The sequence below is a fragment of the Aulonocara sp. 'chitande type north' Nkhata Bay genome, linkage group LG10 (genome assembly GCF_057382095.1).
Source record: "Aulonocara sp. 'chitande type north' Nkhata Bay isolate Kocher_YH1m ecotype deep benthic linkage group LG10, A_spYH_male_GT1.1, whole genome shotgun sequence".
Lineage (NCBI taxonomy): Eukaryota > Metazoa > Chordata > Actinopteri > Cichliformes > Cichlidae > Aulonocara > Aulonocara sp. 'chitande type north' Nkhata Bay.
The window spans coordinates 355,080-373,591 of record NC_141353.1 but is presented as its reverse complement, the minus strand read 5'-3'; the positions used below and the strand labels follow the sequence as shown (position 1 = coordinate 373,591).

Here is an 18,512-nt window from a genome sequence, read left to right as displayed (position 1 = left end):
ATTTACTCTGGATTTTGCGACAAAAGCACTTTGAGTTTGGGGATAAACCTGGTACATTGCTAGCACGACAGCTTTTGTTTTATATTTTTAAAAATTTTAAATTAAATTATCCAAAAAAAAAAAAAAAAAACACGGAGGAGGAAGTGTGATGGTTTGGGGCTTTTTGCTGGATCCAGGGTCGGTGACTTGTACAAAGTGAGAGGCACCCTGAACCAAAACAGCTACCACAGCACTCTGCAGCTCCATGCAGTAGCCTCTGGTATGGACCTAGCTGATCAGGAGTTCATCCTACAGCAAGATGATGACCCAAAACTTGAAAACATGGAGTGTCCAGCACAGTCTCCAGACTTAAACCCCATCAAGTTGGTTTGAGATGAACTGGACAGAAGAGTGAAAGCAAAGCAGCCTACAAGGTCCACATTTATGGGAACTTCTGCTACAGATATGTGAGAATATTTGATTTCTATTGTAGAAAGAATAACACAAGTGTGTTCAGCTGTTATATCTGCCAAAGGAGGCTACTCTGGTGAGTCAAAAGTTTAGAACAGCGGTACTGGCCCTTGAATCTTTCGGTACTGGGCGGTGAGATTTGAGGCTTGGGTGTGAAATTTAGGCATTTTTATCATTTTTTTTTTTAAAATCATTTTTATCATTAACTTGGTTTCCCTTCGTCCGTCTCCTCCTCCGTCTTTTCCCGTGTGTCATGAATAAATCTTCTTTTTTTGGTACCGGTACTGGTTTTATTTTGGTGAATTTATCCATGACACCTTAAAGTCCGGTCAGTGAAAATGTTGTTGGACATAAACTGGTCCGTGGCGCAAAAAAGGTTGGGGACCGCTGGTTTAGAACACATTTTGGTCTACAAATTGATTCCATGAATTTTTTCTTTTGACTCCAGTTGCTTATTTGTACTATGCTTCATTACAGAGTGCAATGTGACAGTAAACTTCATAATTTTCAATAAAAAACTGGAAAAATTGGGGTGTTTTAAAACTTTTGACTGGTACTTTTCTACTAAAAGTATACTTTCTACTTTACTAAAGCTAAACTTTCATGATCAATTTCAGTTTCGTCCTGCCAGTAAATCATGCAGCTATGTTCTCATTTCAGGGAGGATGCAGAAGCTCCCAAAGCCAAACTAGTGAAGCCCAACTCCCTCTCCTCATCTCGCTCTGGCAGTTCCCATTCGGGCACCTCCTCCACCCAGTCCATGGTGCACAACATGGGACCTAAATGTCAGCGTGCCTTTGTTCCTGCTGTGGCTGCCCTTAACGAGAACTGCCAGGCTTTCCCACAGTCTCCACCTGAATGCCATCAGAAGATTCCCAAGATCCCTGAACATCTTTTGCACCCACTTCCATGTCTACCTCTCACTCCAAACCCAGTCACTGCTGTTATGATCAAACCAGCTCAAACCAGGGCCTTCCAAGCCGTGTAGAAGAAAAATCCAGTTCCTCAACTTACTTCATTCACACTGTGACAAAACACTTTCAGCAACTTAACTCTTGAAGAATTTCTGCAATATAAAAACAGTTTTGTTCTGGTGTCATTTATTTGTACACAGTCACCTCTGTAGGTTTTAGAGAGAGATTGTTAGGTTGTTAAAAGTATATTTCAGTATACTTTTAACAACCTAACAATCTCACATACATCTGTTAACACCTGTAGTTTTACTTTCTGACAAAAGTTTAGGTTTTTATAGATTTGGATATGATGCACAGTCTCAGAGGTACTTATTGAAAATTTTTAATTCAGGTTCATGGACCAGTTCTTACCATTGTTCACTTTTACATGAAAATGCAAAAATACCTGCAACACAGTCTGATTGCAGTTTGTAAAATACTGTTGGCCACAAACTAATTTGTGGCCATGGACGTTAAATATTGTATTTTTTAGTTGGATCAAGCTCCACTGCAGAAAGAACTACGTAGTGGTGCTTGCATAAGTCACAGGACCTAAAAACTTCCGTCTGAGAGTTTTTTTTGTTTGCTTTGTGTGGGACCACCAGGGGACTCCACTCACATCCAGCAATAAGGGAAGAGGGAGGGGTAATGTTTTTGGGTTGTAGGAGGTGTTTTCTGCCTTGTGAGTTCAGTTGTGTGAAGCTGAAATTAAAGTTGGAGTAAAACGTGATGAGGTCTTGTGTCATCCTTACGTACCTCCACATTGGTGACCCCTGAGACAAACATGCTGAGGCCTGAAGAGGAAACCGGCCCTTTCCCAGAAGCATCTGTGGCTGCCAGACTCCCACCTCTGTCTGCACCTGCGTTTGCTTTGGTAGTTAAAGTACAGGACTTTTGGCTTCACGACCCTCCTTCATGGTTCGTGCATGTCGAAGCTCAGTTTGCTCTTTGTGGAATTTTATCTGAAGACATGAAAAACATGTGGTGGCCTCATTGGCCTCATTGGACTCCGCTGTCCAATGACCCTCCTCCAGAATCCCCTTGGCCAAAGGAAATACACCGCTCTCAAGGCGCTGCTGCTGCGGCGCCACTCCCACTCCGACACAGAGAAAAGAAACTCCTCTCTCTCAGGCTTAGGTGATGGTACCACTTTCAAGCTCATGGAGAACATGCTGTGCTTACTGGGGATGGATGACATGGAGTTCCTCTTCACACATGGTTATCTCCGACAACTGTCCGCTTCTGTGTGGGCTGGCACCCACACTAATTCTCCCAGAGGCCTCTGGCTCAGTGACAGTGGCTGGGATCACGGCACGACGTTTCAGCGCCAAAGTGAAGATTTAAGACCCAGGGAAATGAGCCCGCCAGTGGTCTGTAGCAGACGTGACCAGGAATGGCTGCTCTTCATAGAAGACTCACACTTGGGGAGACATTTTCCTGCCCTCGGCTGGTTCTGAGAGGCTAGCTAAGGGCTGTGTGCAGCTACTAGCAGCGGCTAATGGCTCCCCCATCAAAACATTTGGTGAAAAGGCGCAGATTTTCTTTGTGCTCACAGACTACTGGTTGATGTCGTTAACAGATGTTTGATCAATGCTGTGTCATTTTCTTCACTGCTATGCTAATCTTGTAGTTTAATGTAGGTTCATGTTGATTGCATGTTGGATGATGTGTTTTTGGGGAATACTGTTAAATATGTCAGAACAAGATCTAGAGTGGTGGGTTCTTTTACAATTTGAGAAAAACAAACTTAGTCTAATTCTGTCTAATTAGATTAAACACAGGAGTGTCGATTAATTTAAACTAACATAATCATCCTGCTCTAACCAGGTTTCAATAAGGCAGAGTAAATCAGTATGTCTATCATTTATTAATTCATGTACTAACAAGAACTTAAAAGAGAGAAAGACTTAATGTTTAATAGTCATAGTTTTTACTATTTGGGTACTATATTGTTCTCTTTTTTTGGTGGTCTGGGACCAGGCACTCTTTAAGTGGATGTGGTTTTACAGGGCTAACAGGTTAATCTATGATTAAGCATTTCTATACCAATGAGTGTTTTTGAGGAAATGGTGCCTCTATTCATAAAGAATGAGCTACTACCCTAAATACTAAAGACTATGCTAAGGCTCGTTATTATTATTGCACTTTTTTCCTCTGTCTGAGCACTCAAAGCGCTTTATACAATATGCCTCATTCATACATTCACACAAGCACTTTGTTCTATGCTTAAGTGCTTTCTATCTAACATTCCAACTCCACTGGAGGTATCAGAGAGCAATTTGTGGTTAGTTTCTTGCCTAAGGATATTTGGCATGAAAACGAGCTGCCAGGGATCAACCTTCCAACTTTCTAATTAATAGATGACCTGCTCTAACCCCAATCTTAAAAGCCTTGGAGAAGTTTGGAGCAACAAGAAGGTCACTTGGTGTTCGCTCTCTCTGCGGTAGAGCATCACTTACTGTTCCTGCTCAAACACAGTGGTGTCTTTGAGTAGCTTATCTGCTTAGCAGTTTAATTAAAACGTTTTAGATACATTCTTTTTTCATAGCATAATCTTCACGTGCTTCATCTGAAGCACACTTTCTGTGTACTCACTACCTAATTTATAGCCAAAGTATTCACTCACCGTGTCTTTACTGTTTCGCTAGCTTAGCTTAGGTTGTAGCCGACTCGCTAGCAGCATGGCCTCTTCACCTGTCCCTCCTGCACTTTCCTGCTCATTGTGTCAGATGTTTAGTTACTCCTTGGCCTCCTTTTGTAGTAGTGATACTTGTAACACATGTAGCATATTTGCAGCTCTGGAGGCCAGGATTACTGAATTGGAGACTCGGCTTCACACCCTTCATTCACCCGTAGATAGCCAGGCCCCTGTAGCTGGTGCAGCCGAAACGAAAGACCCAGACAGACTTCAATTCATTTGAAAGCCTGATGCTTAGCCTCGTCCACCCCAGCTGTAAAACTCAGAAACCAGTCTTACTTGTTATCATCTATCGTCCACCTGGGCCTTACACAGAGTTTCTGTCTGATTTCTCAGACTTTATATCTAATTTAGTTCTGAGCTCAGATAAAATAATTATTGTGGGTGATTTTAACATCCATGTAGATGCTAAAAATGACAGCCTCAACATGACATTTAATCTGTTATTAGGCTCAATTGGCTTCTGTCAAAATGTAAAAGAACCCACCCACCACTTTAATCACACTCTAGATCTTGTGTTAACATATGACATAGAAACTGAACATTTAACAGTGTTTCCTGAAAACCCTCTGCTGTCTGATCATTTCCTGATAACATTTACATTTACAATAATTGATTACACAGCGGTGGAGAGTAGACTTTATCAAAGTAGATGTCTTTCTGAAAGTGCTGTAACTAAGTTTAAGAATATAATCCACCCACTGTTATCATCTTCAATGCCCTGTACCAACACAGAGCAGAGCAGCTATCTGAACGCTACTCCAACAGAGGTCGATCATCTTGTTAATAATTTTGTCTCCTCACTACGTACAACTCTGGATACTGTAGCTCCTGTGAAAACTAAGGTCTCAAATCAGAAGTACCTGACTCCGTGGTATAATTCTCAAACACGTAGCCTAAAGTAGATGACTCGTAAGCTGGAGAGGAAATGGCGTGTCACAAATTTAGGTGGAGAAATAGTTTGTTGCTTTATAAGAAAGCCCTCTGCAAAGCCAGAACATCTTACTATTCATCACTGATTGAAGAAAATAAGAACAACCCCAGGTTTCTCTTCAGCTCTGTAGCCAGGCTGACAAACAGTCAGAGCTCTGTTGAGCCAACCATCCCTTTAACGTTAACTAGTAATGACTTCATGAACTTCTTCACAAATAAAATTTTAATCATTAGAGAAAAAATTACCAATAATCATCCCACATATGTAATATTATCTACAGCTACTCTTAGTACCATTGATGTTAAGTTAGACTCTTTTTCTCCAATTGATCTTTCTGAGTTAACTTCAATAATTACTTCCTCCAAACCATCAACGTGTCTTTTAGACCCCATTCCTACAAAACTGCTCAAAGAAGTCCTGCCATTAATTAATTCTTCCATCTTAAATATGATCAACCTATCTCTAATAATCAGCTATGTACCACAGGCCTTCAAGCTGGCTGTAGTTAAACCTTTACTCAAAAAGCATCTCTAGACCCAGCAGTCTTAGCTAATTATAGGCCAATCTTCAACCTTCCTTTCATATCAAACATCCTTGAAAGAGTAGTTGTCAAACAGCTAACAGATCATCTGCAGAGGAATGGTTTATTTGAAGAGTTTCAGTCAGGTTTCAGAGCTCATCACAGCACAGAAACAGCTTTAGTGAAGGTTACAAATGATCTTTTTATGGCCTCTGACAGTGGACTCATCTCTGTGCTTGTCTTGCTAGACCTCAGTGCAGCTGTCAGGGACCTGGGTCTGAGGGACCCAGGGTCCTTGAGCAGTGTGGACTATGATTATTGTTATTATGTGTGTTTTTGGTGGTATTCTCTCCTTTTTTGTCCTCCTTCTCCCTGTGTGCTCCTGGATGTTTTGGGTTGCTGAGGGGGACTGCGAACCGGAAGTGTTCCCGCACTGGAAGCTGCCACACGTGCTGCTCGTTAGCCTTCACCAGCTGCAGCCGATGGCCTCATCAAGAGCATCCTATTTAAGAAGGTGGCCGAGCTCCAGTCAGCACGGGATTATTCTATATTAAACTTGTAAAGTACCTCCGTTGATGAGTGTTTATGTGAACGACATCGCTACTGTGTGTTTCCTGCTGAGCTGTGTGTGTTTTGTGTCACCAGGAGTCGGGAGCGAGGAGTGTCGTCACGAGGGGAAACTGGGTTTTGGAGTCGTCACTTTTTCACTGTTTATGGACACGTGCACGGTATGGGATTCACAGAGGAATCGCCACGGGAGCTACAGTGCTGGACATAGTTGTTGTTTTTGTCCACTCACCATAAATAAATCCACTGTCCTTCACTATAAGAGTCTAGCGTTTGGGCCCTACTTTCCTCAACTCCACGGCCATCGCTGACCGTGACAGTAGCATTCGATACTGTTGACCATAATATCCTATTAGAGCGATTAGAACATGCTGTAGGTATTACAGGTACTGTGCTGCAGTGGTTTGTATCATATCTATCTAATAGACTCCAGTTTGTGCATGTAAATGGAGAGTCCTCTTCACACACTGAGGTTAATTATGGAGTTCCACAGGGTTCAGTGCTAGGACCAATTCTGTTTACATTATACATGCTTCCCTTAGGCAGCATCATTAGAAGACATAGCATACATTTACACTGCTATGCAGATGACACCCAGCTCTATCTGTCCATGAAGCCAGATAACACACACCAATGAGTTAAACTGCAGGAATGTCTTAAAGACATAAAGACCTGGATGGCCGCTAACTTTCTGCTTCTTAATTCAGATCAAACTGAGGTTATTGTACTCGGCCCTGAAAAGCTTAGAAATATTTGATGATGTTGGTGTTTGGCTTTTTAGTTAGCACAAAGAGGAACAGAGAGGGAGATGGAGAATGAGGACAGAACAGAGATGGAACAAGAGCCGGTGAGACACACATGTTAGTCAAATAGTTGTTTGCATTCATTAGAACATGTATCCAGTACCTAGTGTGTCTTTGTAGGTTTGGAAAAGCCCGGATCTCTCAGGGTCTCCTGTGAGGAGTGTGAGGGTGCTTTGGGAGCATTAGGCGTCTGGCCTGTTGTTATAGGCCATTCAGTTCCTGTACAACCATAGTGAGAGCTTGGTTCATATTGCTGGCAATAACTCATTAACGGTGAGTGTTGGACTCGGTGGCTCCCCTTTGTCATCAGGTCTGTTCAATTTGAAGCTGAATGAGAAGTGGCAAGAATGAAAATTACTATCTCCAACTTAGATACCATGGTTCCCAGTGGGAAAAAGGTTCAGTGCCCAGTCTGGGTCGAGGAGTTAGTAAGTTTACTAATAACTTTACCAGTTTAATGTTTTTGATTTGATTTGATTTTATTGATTAGCATTCAAATTCAAATCTCAGTGAAAACAGTGAGAAAAAAAAAACAAAAAACAGTGAAAACAGAACAAAAATCTACCATAAAGAAAGAAAGCATGAGACAAGGCTAATCAAAAGGTATTGGCTGAAGCATTTGCTTATTACGCCAACCCTTTTCACAAAATATCTTTTTGTATGCAGTTCCTGTACACAGGGCTTGAAGAAAATAATAAAACAAAGCAAAAACCAAACAAAACAAACAAACAAACAAACAAACAAAACAAAGAAAAAAAAAACTTTCCACCTTAGATAAGTAACTACATCAAAGTAAAGAATCAAGAGGTTGTTGTTTTTTTTCTCCTTTTTGTTCTTTTCATTCTTGATATATATATTTTTCTAATACTCTGTTTTTAAACATGTTTTTAAACAAGGAAAATGAACTACACCTTTTTAAATCACTGTCATAACTATTCCACAGGTTAACTCCTCTAACAGAAACACATCTCTGCTTTATTTTTGTCCTTATCTTGTTTTTTTTTAAAGAAATCTGTTCCCCTTAAGTCATATTGACTCTCTCTGACTTTGAACAGCTTCTGAGTACTGGGGCAAAGCAAGTTATTTTGTGCTTTATACATTATCTGTGCCATTTTATATTCAACTAAATCATAAAATTTCAGGGTATTCAGATTAATAAACAAAATGTTAGTTGGTTCTATATAGTTTGATTGGTTTATAATTCTTATAGCTCTTTTTTGTAACTTGAAAATATGAAGAGTGTTCGTTTTATATGCATTACCACATATCTCCAGACAGTAAGTCATATATGGAAGCAACAGAGAACAATAAAGTGTGTATAATGATTTTTTGTTCAGGACATGCTTTGTTTTATAGAGAATAGCAATGGTTTTTGACATTTTTGTTTTCACGTGGTTTATATGAGACTTCCAACTCAGCTTATCATCAATTATCACTCCAAGAAATTTATTTTCGTACACTCTTTCAATTTCAATTCCATTAACCCTTATTTTAGATACATTTTTCACTTGTCTAGTGCCAAAAATAATCAATTTTGTTTTCTTTATATTTAATGATAACTTATTTACATCAAACCAGTTTTTTTATATATTTAACTCCTTTTCCGCTGTAGTCAGAAGCTGTTCTAAGTTTTTACCTGAGCAGTACAGAGTCGTATCATCAGCAAACAATACACATTTTAACAGTTTGGAAACACTACATATGTCATTTATATATAATATAAATAATTTAGGGCCCAGCACAGAGCCCTGAGGAACACCACAAGTTACCTTCAACTGCTTAGATTTTACATTATTGAATTCGACATATTGATATCTTTCATCCAGGTAACTTTTCATCCACTTGTATGCTATCCCTCTTATGCCATATCTCTCTAGTTTATTTATTAATATAGAATGATCAATTGTATCAAACGCCTTTTTTAAGTCTATAAAAACACCAACAGTATATTCCTTATTATCTATTGCATTAGATATCCCTTCAACAAGTTCCATCACTGCCATTGAAGTGGACCTTTTCACTCTAAAGCCATATTGGTTATCACTTAGGAGATTATGCTTCTCAATATATTTATCAAGTCTATTAACAAATAACTTTTCTAAAATTTTTGAGAACTGTGGGAGTAGTGATATTGGCCTATAATTGGTAAACTGACATCTCTCTCCGTTTTTATGGATTGGAATAACTTTTGCTATTTTCATTTGTGAGGGAAACACACCAGTTTGAAAGGACAGATTACAAATGTATGCGAAAGGTTGCACTATATATTGTATAATACTTTTAACTAATATCATGTCAATACCAAAACAGTCAGTGGACTTTTTATTTTTAAATGTCTTCACAATGTTAATTATTTCTCTATGAGTTACAGCACCAATAAACATGGAGGACACATTCTGAGTAATATGTTTATTTAGGTCGTTATTATTTCTTGACTCTGGAATTTCTTTTGCTAAATTAAAGCCAACATTTACAAAGAAATCATTAAATTCATTTGCAATGTCTTTAGTTTTATCAAGCACAATATCTTTATCTTTTTTAAAATAATCTGGATAATTCTTATTTTTTGAGCCCTTTTTGATTAGACTGTTTAATATCCTCCATGTTTCTTGTGTGTTACTTCTACTTTGCTCCAATAATTTGTGGTAATATTCTTTCTTACTTGTTCTTATAATATTTACTAATCTATTTTTATATAACTTGTACTTTATTTCATCATCTTTTGTCCTCTGTTTTATGAATCTCTTATATAGATTATTTTTCTTTTTACATGCATCTTCTATCCCCTTTGTGATCCATGGCTTATTTGATCTGTGATGCTTTCTAGTGATTTTCATTAAAGGACAATGTTTTTCATATAGTGAAATTACAGTTGATAAGAATGCATCATATGCACTATTTGAATCTTCATTTGCAAAAACCTCATTCCAATTGTGTTCCTTTAAGTCCACCTGGAGGGCAGCAATGGCTCTTGTTGTTCTATGTCGTATCATATCAAATATTTGATTCTTTTGTTTAGTTTTAATCCCAAAATAATTTTGAAAAATTGCAAAAACAGGAAGATGATCGCTTATATCAGTTATAAGAAGTCCACCTACTATTTCATGGTCAATTTTATTTGTGAATATATTATCTATCAATGTAGCTGTATCAATTGTTATTCTACTTGGTTTTATAATTACAGGGAAAAGGGAGTTACTATACATTGTATTTATGAAATCTGTTGTTTTCTGATGTCCATTTGGGTTTAGCAAATCTATATTAAAATCACCACAAATTATTTGCACTTTTTTATCATTTAGGTTGCTAAACATAGCAGCAAGTTTTTCATTGAATATCTCAAGGCATGAACCTGGTGTCCTATAGATGCAACTTATAATTATATTGTTAGCTTTTTCAACATGAATTTCAATAGTGACACATTCCAATATGTTATCTATGGTGCTTGACATGCATTCAATCAGACTACATTTCAAAACTTTATCTACATATAAAGCAACACCACCTCCTTTTTTATTCACCCTGTTCATTGTAAATAATTCGTATCCTTCCAGTCCCATTTCACTAACTTTCTCATTATCGAGCAATGTTTCTGATATTGCAATTATATTAAACTTTTTTAACTTACTTAAACATTCTGTAATTTTAGAAAATTTTTTATACAGGCTTCTACTATTGAAATGTATGACCGACAATGCATTTGCCATTTTAATATTCACATTGAATTGGTCATCTGTATAGTACTCACAAGTATTATTGGTGTTATTGTAGAAGTGGGTATCTGGGTCAATGCTACTTTCAGGGTCATTCATGTTGTGCTCTGCATAGTTAAACGTTTTGAAGTTCGTTTTCTCAGCGTGTGTGGCAAAATAACCACCTTGACAGTCCTTTTCATAATCAAAGTCTTCCTCTTCAATATCTCCGAATGGAAACCTATAATCTGTGTCCAAACTTGTCATTTATGTGTTTTTGTTGTTGTTGTTTCCATTGTTTTTGAGCCATAAGGCCAGAAACACTTTCCATACCCATTGTTCATTATCCAATCGTCACTTTTCCAATAGATTCCATAGCAGATTCCTGATTATTTATATTGCTCTAAGTCTTTGAGTTCTCTTATCATCACAATTTTCGCTTCTTCGGGATTGCCATTTAGTCTTATCATTACTTTGCAGTTCCTCGTCCATGTCGCTTGTATCTTATTTTGTTTTCTCAGGCTGCGTGCCTGTCTTGCAATTTCAGCAGTCTTTTTCGTTAAATGTTCATTTAAATACACACCAGTCCCTTTTAGCTTCTTACCCTGTTTCAGTAACTCAATCTTTGTTTTGCGACTCACAAACCGAAGAATGATTGCTGCCTTTGTTTTACTGTCTTTTCTGGGGAGCGTGTGGCATGCTGCAATATGATGGCTCTGAATACTTACATTCTTCGTTTGAAGGAATTTTATCACTTGCTGTTCAAGCGTTTGCTGCTCCTCTACCTTTAAATGTCGTTTCTGAAGCATTTCTGAATGCAAATGTGAAGACGATGGTATTTTAACTTTAACCTTGTAACTTTAAATTGTGATATTTATTTTTTAATTCTCCTTTATAGTACAGCTAAAGCAAAGTAGTTAATCATTGTTTGTAGAATACATGACTGCCCTGCTAATTATTGTTAGTGACTGATACCATATAATCCATCCGTCAGGAGCTGATAGCCACACATTCTCTAAAGGAATTTCTGGTAAAGAGCAGGCTGAAGCAGCAAAGCAACCAAAGACCATGACATCATCACCACTGTTTTACTGCTGGTATGATGTTCTTGTTTTGAAATGCTGTGGTAGTTAATTACTTCCCTCACAGGGCCTAGTCGCTTTGGACAACTCTTTTCCCTTAATAAATCAAATCATCATTAAAAGAAATATGCACTTACTGATATGTTTACTCAGCCTTTGACTAGTTTTAAAGTTCGTCTGACAATCTGTAATATTTAAATGTGACAAATATGCAAAAGAAACAAACAAAAAGGTCAGGGGGCAAACACTAACTATTTACATGTAAAAATGATAATACAATGAATACAGTATAGAGTTGTAGTGCAATTTATCAGAACTCAAACTTAATGATGGAGAATTAAAAGAAAAAAAATCTACTCATTAAGAAAATTTTGTTCTAGTAACCTGAGAGTCATCAAGGCAAAATTAATAGATTAATAAATTAAAAATAAATAACAAATAAATAAATAATAAAATGAATAAATACATTTCTGAGTTAAGTTTAAACTACATTCTTAATAAACCATACAGTTACATAGATGCACTTCACATATAGGCTAAAATAATCTGTGGACATTATTATTTTATATTATATATATATATATATATATATATATATATATATATATATATATATATATATATATTATTATATTATATATTATATTATTATATATTATATTATATATATATATTATTATATTATTATATTATTATTATATTCTTTTTTTTTAAATGTTAACAATATATTTATTGAGTTCTTTTATATTACAAAACAAGCAAATGATAGTACAGTTAAAATAAGATTTAGAAAAAAACTTAGCACCAAGCATCGTTTTCTAAATTATATGGAACTCCAAAGTGTTCAAAATTAAATAAATAAATAGGTCAAGATGAAATAAATAACTATGTGAATAAATAAGACACAGATATGTAATGTGAGAATGATATTGTGAAATAATGGAACACATTTTGAAAACAATGCTCATTATTGTGAAACATATTACATTCTGCTATATAAATTTTCTTATTATTGTGAAATATTATTTCATGGTCATTATTTTTCACAATAACAGAGATTATTCCTGAGGCATTTTATTTATTTCCAGCCGTTTATATTCCAAAATGACCTTTTTTCAAAGTCAGTCTTTATTTCAAAATCCCGTTTTTCCCGATGGTCTATTTATTTCATAATGCGACTTTTCAGCAGAATGACTTTGTCTGTCAATCAAGAAAGACAGGGCGGAGCCAGTTGTGTGATTGGTTGCTCCTTTACTCAGACATAAGTAATAGCACATGAATTGTCGATTTAGGTTTAATGGTGCAATGCGTCTCCTATGCAGCTGGCGGCAGTATGCAGCTCAAAATAAACTTAAGGCACCGACAAATGCAAAACACTGGGCGCGAATAACGTTACAGGTGTATCAATTCTTGTGAAGGGCATGGCTGCAGGAAACAAGTCCGTTTCTGAGTTACTCAGAGAACTTGCTAACCGCTTAGATTGAACGTCTTCACCTCAGTCTGCGTATTGCAGCAGTGTACTGGAGATGAAGTGGTCCCTGGTCCAAGTTCTCATCACAACCGCACAGTGTTAACGTTAGCAAATGCTAACGCTATCACAGCTAGCTCCACTCCACGAAACGCTGTTCAGGGTAAGTAACGATATGTTATTATTGCTTGGTTAGTCTGTCTGTCTGGCAAAAATGAGCTTTTTAATCAGTTTAGTCACAGATTTTTTTTAATACTGTTTTTTATCATAGCAAAGAATTCTATAAATTAGGTAAGAGAAAATAATTGTCTTCTGGGTTAATGTCTGTATTACTATTTACATTGTTGTAGGTAATAGTTATTCATGACTGTTTTAAAGTGGCTTATCTTCTGTGCTAATATGGAAGACAAGTAATCTATGTGAAAGAAAAGAAAGCAATTTTAGTTCAACGTAGTGATTTTGTAAGTGGGTATAATTTGAAAATGCTTTTACTAGTACAGTGGATGTTCTTTAAATATTTAACATTTAAAGTGTGTGTCACTTTACAGACTCCAACTTCAGTTTTGGTTTGGTCTCACCGTTGTAGGTCATAACACAAACAAGTCGTCAAGTCAAGCAGCTGAGGAAAGGGCTTAAGGAAACCATGGTATGGCCGCTTCTGACAGAAAGATCAGACATCATTCCTCCTTTCTTACCAAGGGAATCAGAGACTGCTCCCTGTTGTGAGGTAAGGTCAGGTCACATCTTTTAACATCTGAATAGTAAAGCTATTTGGTTAATTTATGAAGGATGAACATTAATTGTTGACACAAAACACCAATATACTGTTTTGTATGCGTGGGTTAGTTGAACAGCTGGGTTACATTTAATAAAAATACACCTAATGTTGCTGATGCTCTTAAGACTACAAGATAAGTAAAGCTATAAAATGACTGTGGCCTGCCACAGAAGATGAAGATGAGGAAGAAGAGGAATGCTCTCGAGGATAAATGCAGAGTGGCAGGTTACCTTCGGTCCTTCATTGAAAATGGTAAGTCTGCTGCGATAGGTATTTTGCCATTGGTTTTCTCTGATTATACTTTGGTAAATTACATACAGTCCAGTGATCTTGGGTCATTAACAAAGTACACTATAGTAGAGCTGGGCGATATGAGATTTTTTCATATCACGATATTTATTTTTTTATAAAAAGGACAAGAGCGGTGAGGTCTATCGCAATAGTTTAATTTTTATATTGAGAAAAAGTTATTTCGCAATACATATCGTTATCGTTCTATCGCCCAGCTCTACGCTATAGTATAATTTTGTTTTGTTATTTGCTCCATGCAATACATAAGAGTGGTGGCATTATCAGTTGCACTAGAATTGTATGTAGACTACTTTTAGCTTTGTTAACATAAAAATATCTATAAAAGCTACAACAGCAATTTGAGTGGGGCAAAAATGTCTGGTGCCCTGTATGTAAGTGGTCATCTTTATGGTATTTCTCCATAAAAGATTGAAAATAATGAATATAGGATGTCATTATAGTTTAAAACAATCTTCTGTTGCAGCATCTTGTGCACAACAAAAAGCCCTCATCAAGTTTTGGACAGGATGGGAAGTCTTGCCGAGAAATGACTGTGGAAGTGGTCAACAGCAATCTTCCAAAGTCTTCCACCGGTTTTGAAGTACTACGTCTTCCTGCACACTACTGTACCTATGAGTCATTTCTAATGGACATTCAGGTGTGTCTCAACTCTACTGACTCAGGTTTTGGTCTGGTTTACGATTGATTCCATAACCACATGGTAAAATTAGACCATTTCTTCTTTCTTGCATCACATTACTGTACTCGGTGTTCAAAGAAACGGACAATCTAGTGAGTTCTAGTTCTTTTTAATACACTTGACAGTGAAAAATACAGAGTACAGGTGTGCATTTATGGCTTTTTTAATATAAACTGATGAAGAGTTCAGATATCAAAATCAGTTGTTCACTGTACATTATAAATTACACAATATGTTTTGTTTATACTCGCTACTGATACAAAAAAAATTTCTAGAAAAAATTATTTGAATTAAGATGTTGCACTACTCTACTGTGTTCATTGTATTAAATCTGCTCAGAGTTGACATGTACTGTATATCCAACCAAGAAATGAATATCATTAAAGTGACAGCTGTATAAAACAAATCCTGTTTTATAGCCACTCGCTGTTTTGTTGAAAATGAAATTGGTTATGCTGTTTTGAGTCAGTATTAGCTACAAAGCTGTAGAAATTTAAAAAAAAAAAATCCTCCTGACATAGAAACTGATTAAATGTAATAATGTCTTTCTACAAGTGATTTTGAAGTATTGGTAGCACAGCAGGGTCTTGTTCATTCAGTGCATCTGGGAGCTGAATCTCAGGAATGGTGATCTCATTTGATGGGCAGCGATTATGTTGTCCTGTCCAGTCCACACCATAATCCTCATCAACCTGAAAGAGCATGCACATGTTTTAAATCTAAACTGAAGAGCTGTTTCCTGCAGCTGTTCCTAGATGGACTTATTGAGTCTGCCAGGGCCTATGTGAGTTGCTTAGGCATTGGCTACCAACTAATTATTCATTCACCCATTCTAGGTCAGGATTGGTTCTCTTCAGGTATAACAAATTTAACTTTGTTTAAAGTATTGCCATCTATACCTGACAGGTGGGATAAAAGAGAATGGCTTGGGAGGTGCACAGCAAATCTCAAAGTTTTCCAATTAATGCTGAAAGAACCAAGGATGTAAATGTATTCTTGTTTTAGCTTTACCGAAGACACCAGAGAAAGTATGATATCTATAATGCTGCTGAAATAGACAAAACCATTTCAATAAACTCGCTATTTAACATCAACCTTGTTATGCGTTATCAGAGAACAATCAACTGCAAACAGCAATGAAACATTCAACTATGTACTATTTAAAGCACTAATGACCCTGCTGTCTAACAAGATGTGATAAGTAAGTAGACTGTGGAAAGCTGGTGGGTCTACTCTCTGTGTAAAAGGTTCCTACAGGCTCCACTGACCCCAGTCTCCGAGTTAACACACTAACAGCTAACACTGCTAAACGTGTCTCAACGCCGAGATGGCGCCGATAGCTTTAGCTGTAGCTGCCCCACTTAGTTTAGACAGTAACAAAAAAAAGTAAGCGATAATAATTCATTGTCAAACGTCATAATTAAGGTCAACACCTAAACAATGCTGTGTACAGAATCACACAGGTGCTCAATTACAGCATAAACTTACCTTAGACCTTCCTCCGTCATTTCCCTCCTAATTGTGCTCGGAGACACAGAAAATGTATCGGCAATTACCCCGACGGTTATCCCGGACAGCACTAAAGTCCTGAGTGCTGCACTGGGATTTCTAGACGTGGACGGCCAACATTTGAAGACTGTTCTTCCTCGGCGTATTCCAAACGAACACGGTGCTGAATTGATCTTAAACCTTTGACAATGCTGTCATCGATGCGAACATCTTGAAGAGCAATTATCATCCCAAGCATTTCAGAAACATCTAAACGACTCAAAACAGTATCTACAGGTAAATGATCCCTCTCTATCTGATTTGCTTAAATGAGCAGAACTGGCTGAAGTTCACACCAGTCCGCCATCCTCCGTGACTTTTGACCTAGCACGCTGTTGCTAGCTGCAGTAGCCGTCCGCGGAGCCGGTATCCAGGAAAACTAGTCGATGGTAAACGATAAGCCAATAGGTGCAAAGGTCCAGCCCACTTACATTGATTGACAGACAAAGTCATTCTGCTGAAAAGTCGCATTATGAAATAAATAGACCATCGGGAAAAACGGGATTTTGAAATAAAGACTGACTTTGAAAAAAGGTCATTTTGGACTAAAAACGGCTGGAAATAAATAAAATGCCTCAGGAATAATCTCTGTTATTGTGAAAAATAATGACCATGAAATAATATTTCACAATAATAAGTAAATTTATATAGCAGAATGCAATATATTTCACAATAATGAGCATTTTTTTCCAAATGTGTTCCATTATTTCACAATATCATTCTCACATTACATATCTGTGTCTTATTTATTCACATAGTTATTTATTTCATCTTGACCTATTTATTTATTTAATTTTGAACGCTTTGGAGTTCCATACCAGGACTGCCAAAATAAAATAAATAAATATATCATTAAATAATTAATTAAATGTGTCAATAATTAATTAAATGTGTCAATAATTAATTAAAATGTGAAATACATAAATAATTAATTAAATGTGTCGATAATTAATTAATTGTGTCAATAATTAATTAAAATGTGAAATACATAAATAATTAATTAAATGTGTCAATAATTAATTAATTACATGTGTCATAACTATTTATTTAATTAATTAATTCCAATTTGAATTAATTATTGCCACATTTAATTAATTATTTAATTAAATGTGGCAATAATTAATTCATTATGGCAGTCCTGGCGTTCCATACATGTCTGCCTACTGGTGGCAAACATGGTCGGACCAGGTGGCCCTGCCCCTCCCTGAGCCTGGTTCTGTCGGAGGTTTCTTCCTGTTAAACGGGAGTTTTTCCTTCCCGCTTGCTCATAGGGGGTCATATGATTTTTTTTGTAGGGTCTACCTTATAATATAAAGCGCCTTGAGGCAACTGTTGTTGTGATTTGGCGCTATATAAATAACATTGAATTGAACTGAATTGAATTAAATTGAATTTTGAAACTCTGATCGGCTCTTCCTGCCTTAAAACATGTGTTGCCCCAAATAGGTGAAAAACAAGAGACAGAAGACTGTCTCACATGCCCTATAACAAATATCATCTGTGCTTTTTTTTTAAAAAAGGATTATTTTTCATTTTTTGGGCTTGCAGAGTATAAATACAGGTTCAATTGAAGGTTTGTTACTGATGTTTGTTCAGTTTTATGCAGACTGGGGGTGTCTCAGTGGAAAAACAGAACATTGCTGATGCCGCTGTACAGACCAGCAATAAAGTTTAAGATTTGGGAGTTGAAACCCCCCTCTTTCATATAGCAGGTACAACAAGCAAAATCTTAGTCTAGGTTTGTTGTTATTCCAAATGAATCTATTAAAGATACTGTTGAACTTATCAGAAAAGAGGCAGATGAAGTGACTGAAATGGTGCTTGTTAAAACACTGGCTTTGGGATTTGTATAAAAAGTTTAACCCATCTGAGAAAATTATTTCCACATCCATCCATTCTTGGGAGAACATTACATAAATATGACCATTCTATTCTGTCAAAGACCTGACGAGCATCCAGTGATAATAAAGCTGTATCCTTAGCATCAAATTTCTCATGAACCCTTCTTATGTTGTGAAACCCTTGACG

At 36.8% G+C, this 18,512-nt stretch overlaps 1 protein-coding gene and 1 long non-coding RNA gene across 4 annotated transcripts in view; one reads left to right on the top strand and one right to left on the bottom strand.

Moving 5' to 3' along the window:
• LOC147319943 (CXADR-like membrane protein) overlaps positions 1–2,300 on the top strand; it is a 107,903-nt gene extending 105,603 nt beyond the window's left edge. For 2 of the 3 annotated variants that reach the window (XM_086307653.1, XM_086307652.1), the window contains one exon: positions 1,111–2,299. In XM_086307653.1, the coding sequence (XP_086163779.1) occupies positions 1,111–1,438 (328 nt within the window). In that variant the 3' untranslated portion in view covers positions 1,439–2,299. Of the gene's footprint in view, positions 1–1,110 lie in introns of all 3 variants that reach the window. The other variant, XM_086307651.1, reaches the window with a different exon arrangement.
• A 12,729-nt stretch (positions 2,301–15,029) lies between these two features.
• LOC147319942 (uncharacterized) lies at positions 15,030–17,113 on the bottom strand. The gene is made up of 2 exons (XR_015131180.1): positions 16,425–17,113; positions 15,030–15,628 (listed from the first exon to the last, which is right to left on the bottom strand). It is a non-coding gene; the product is annotated as an uncharacterized LOC147319942 (long non-coding RNA).
• Positions 17,114–18,512: the final 1,399 nt, after the last annotated feature.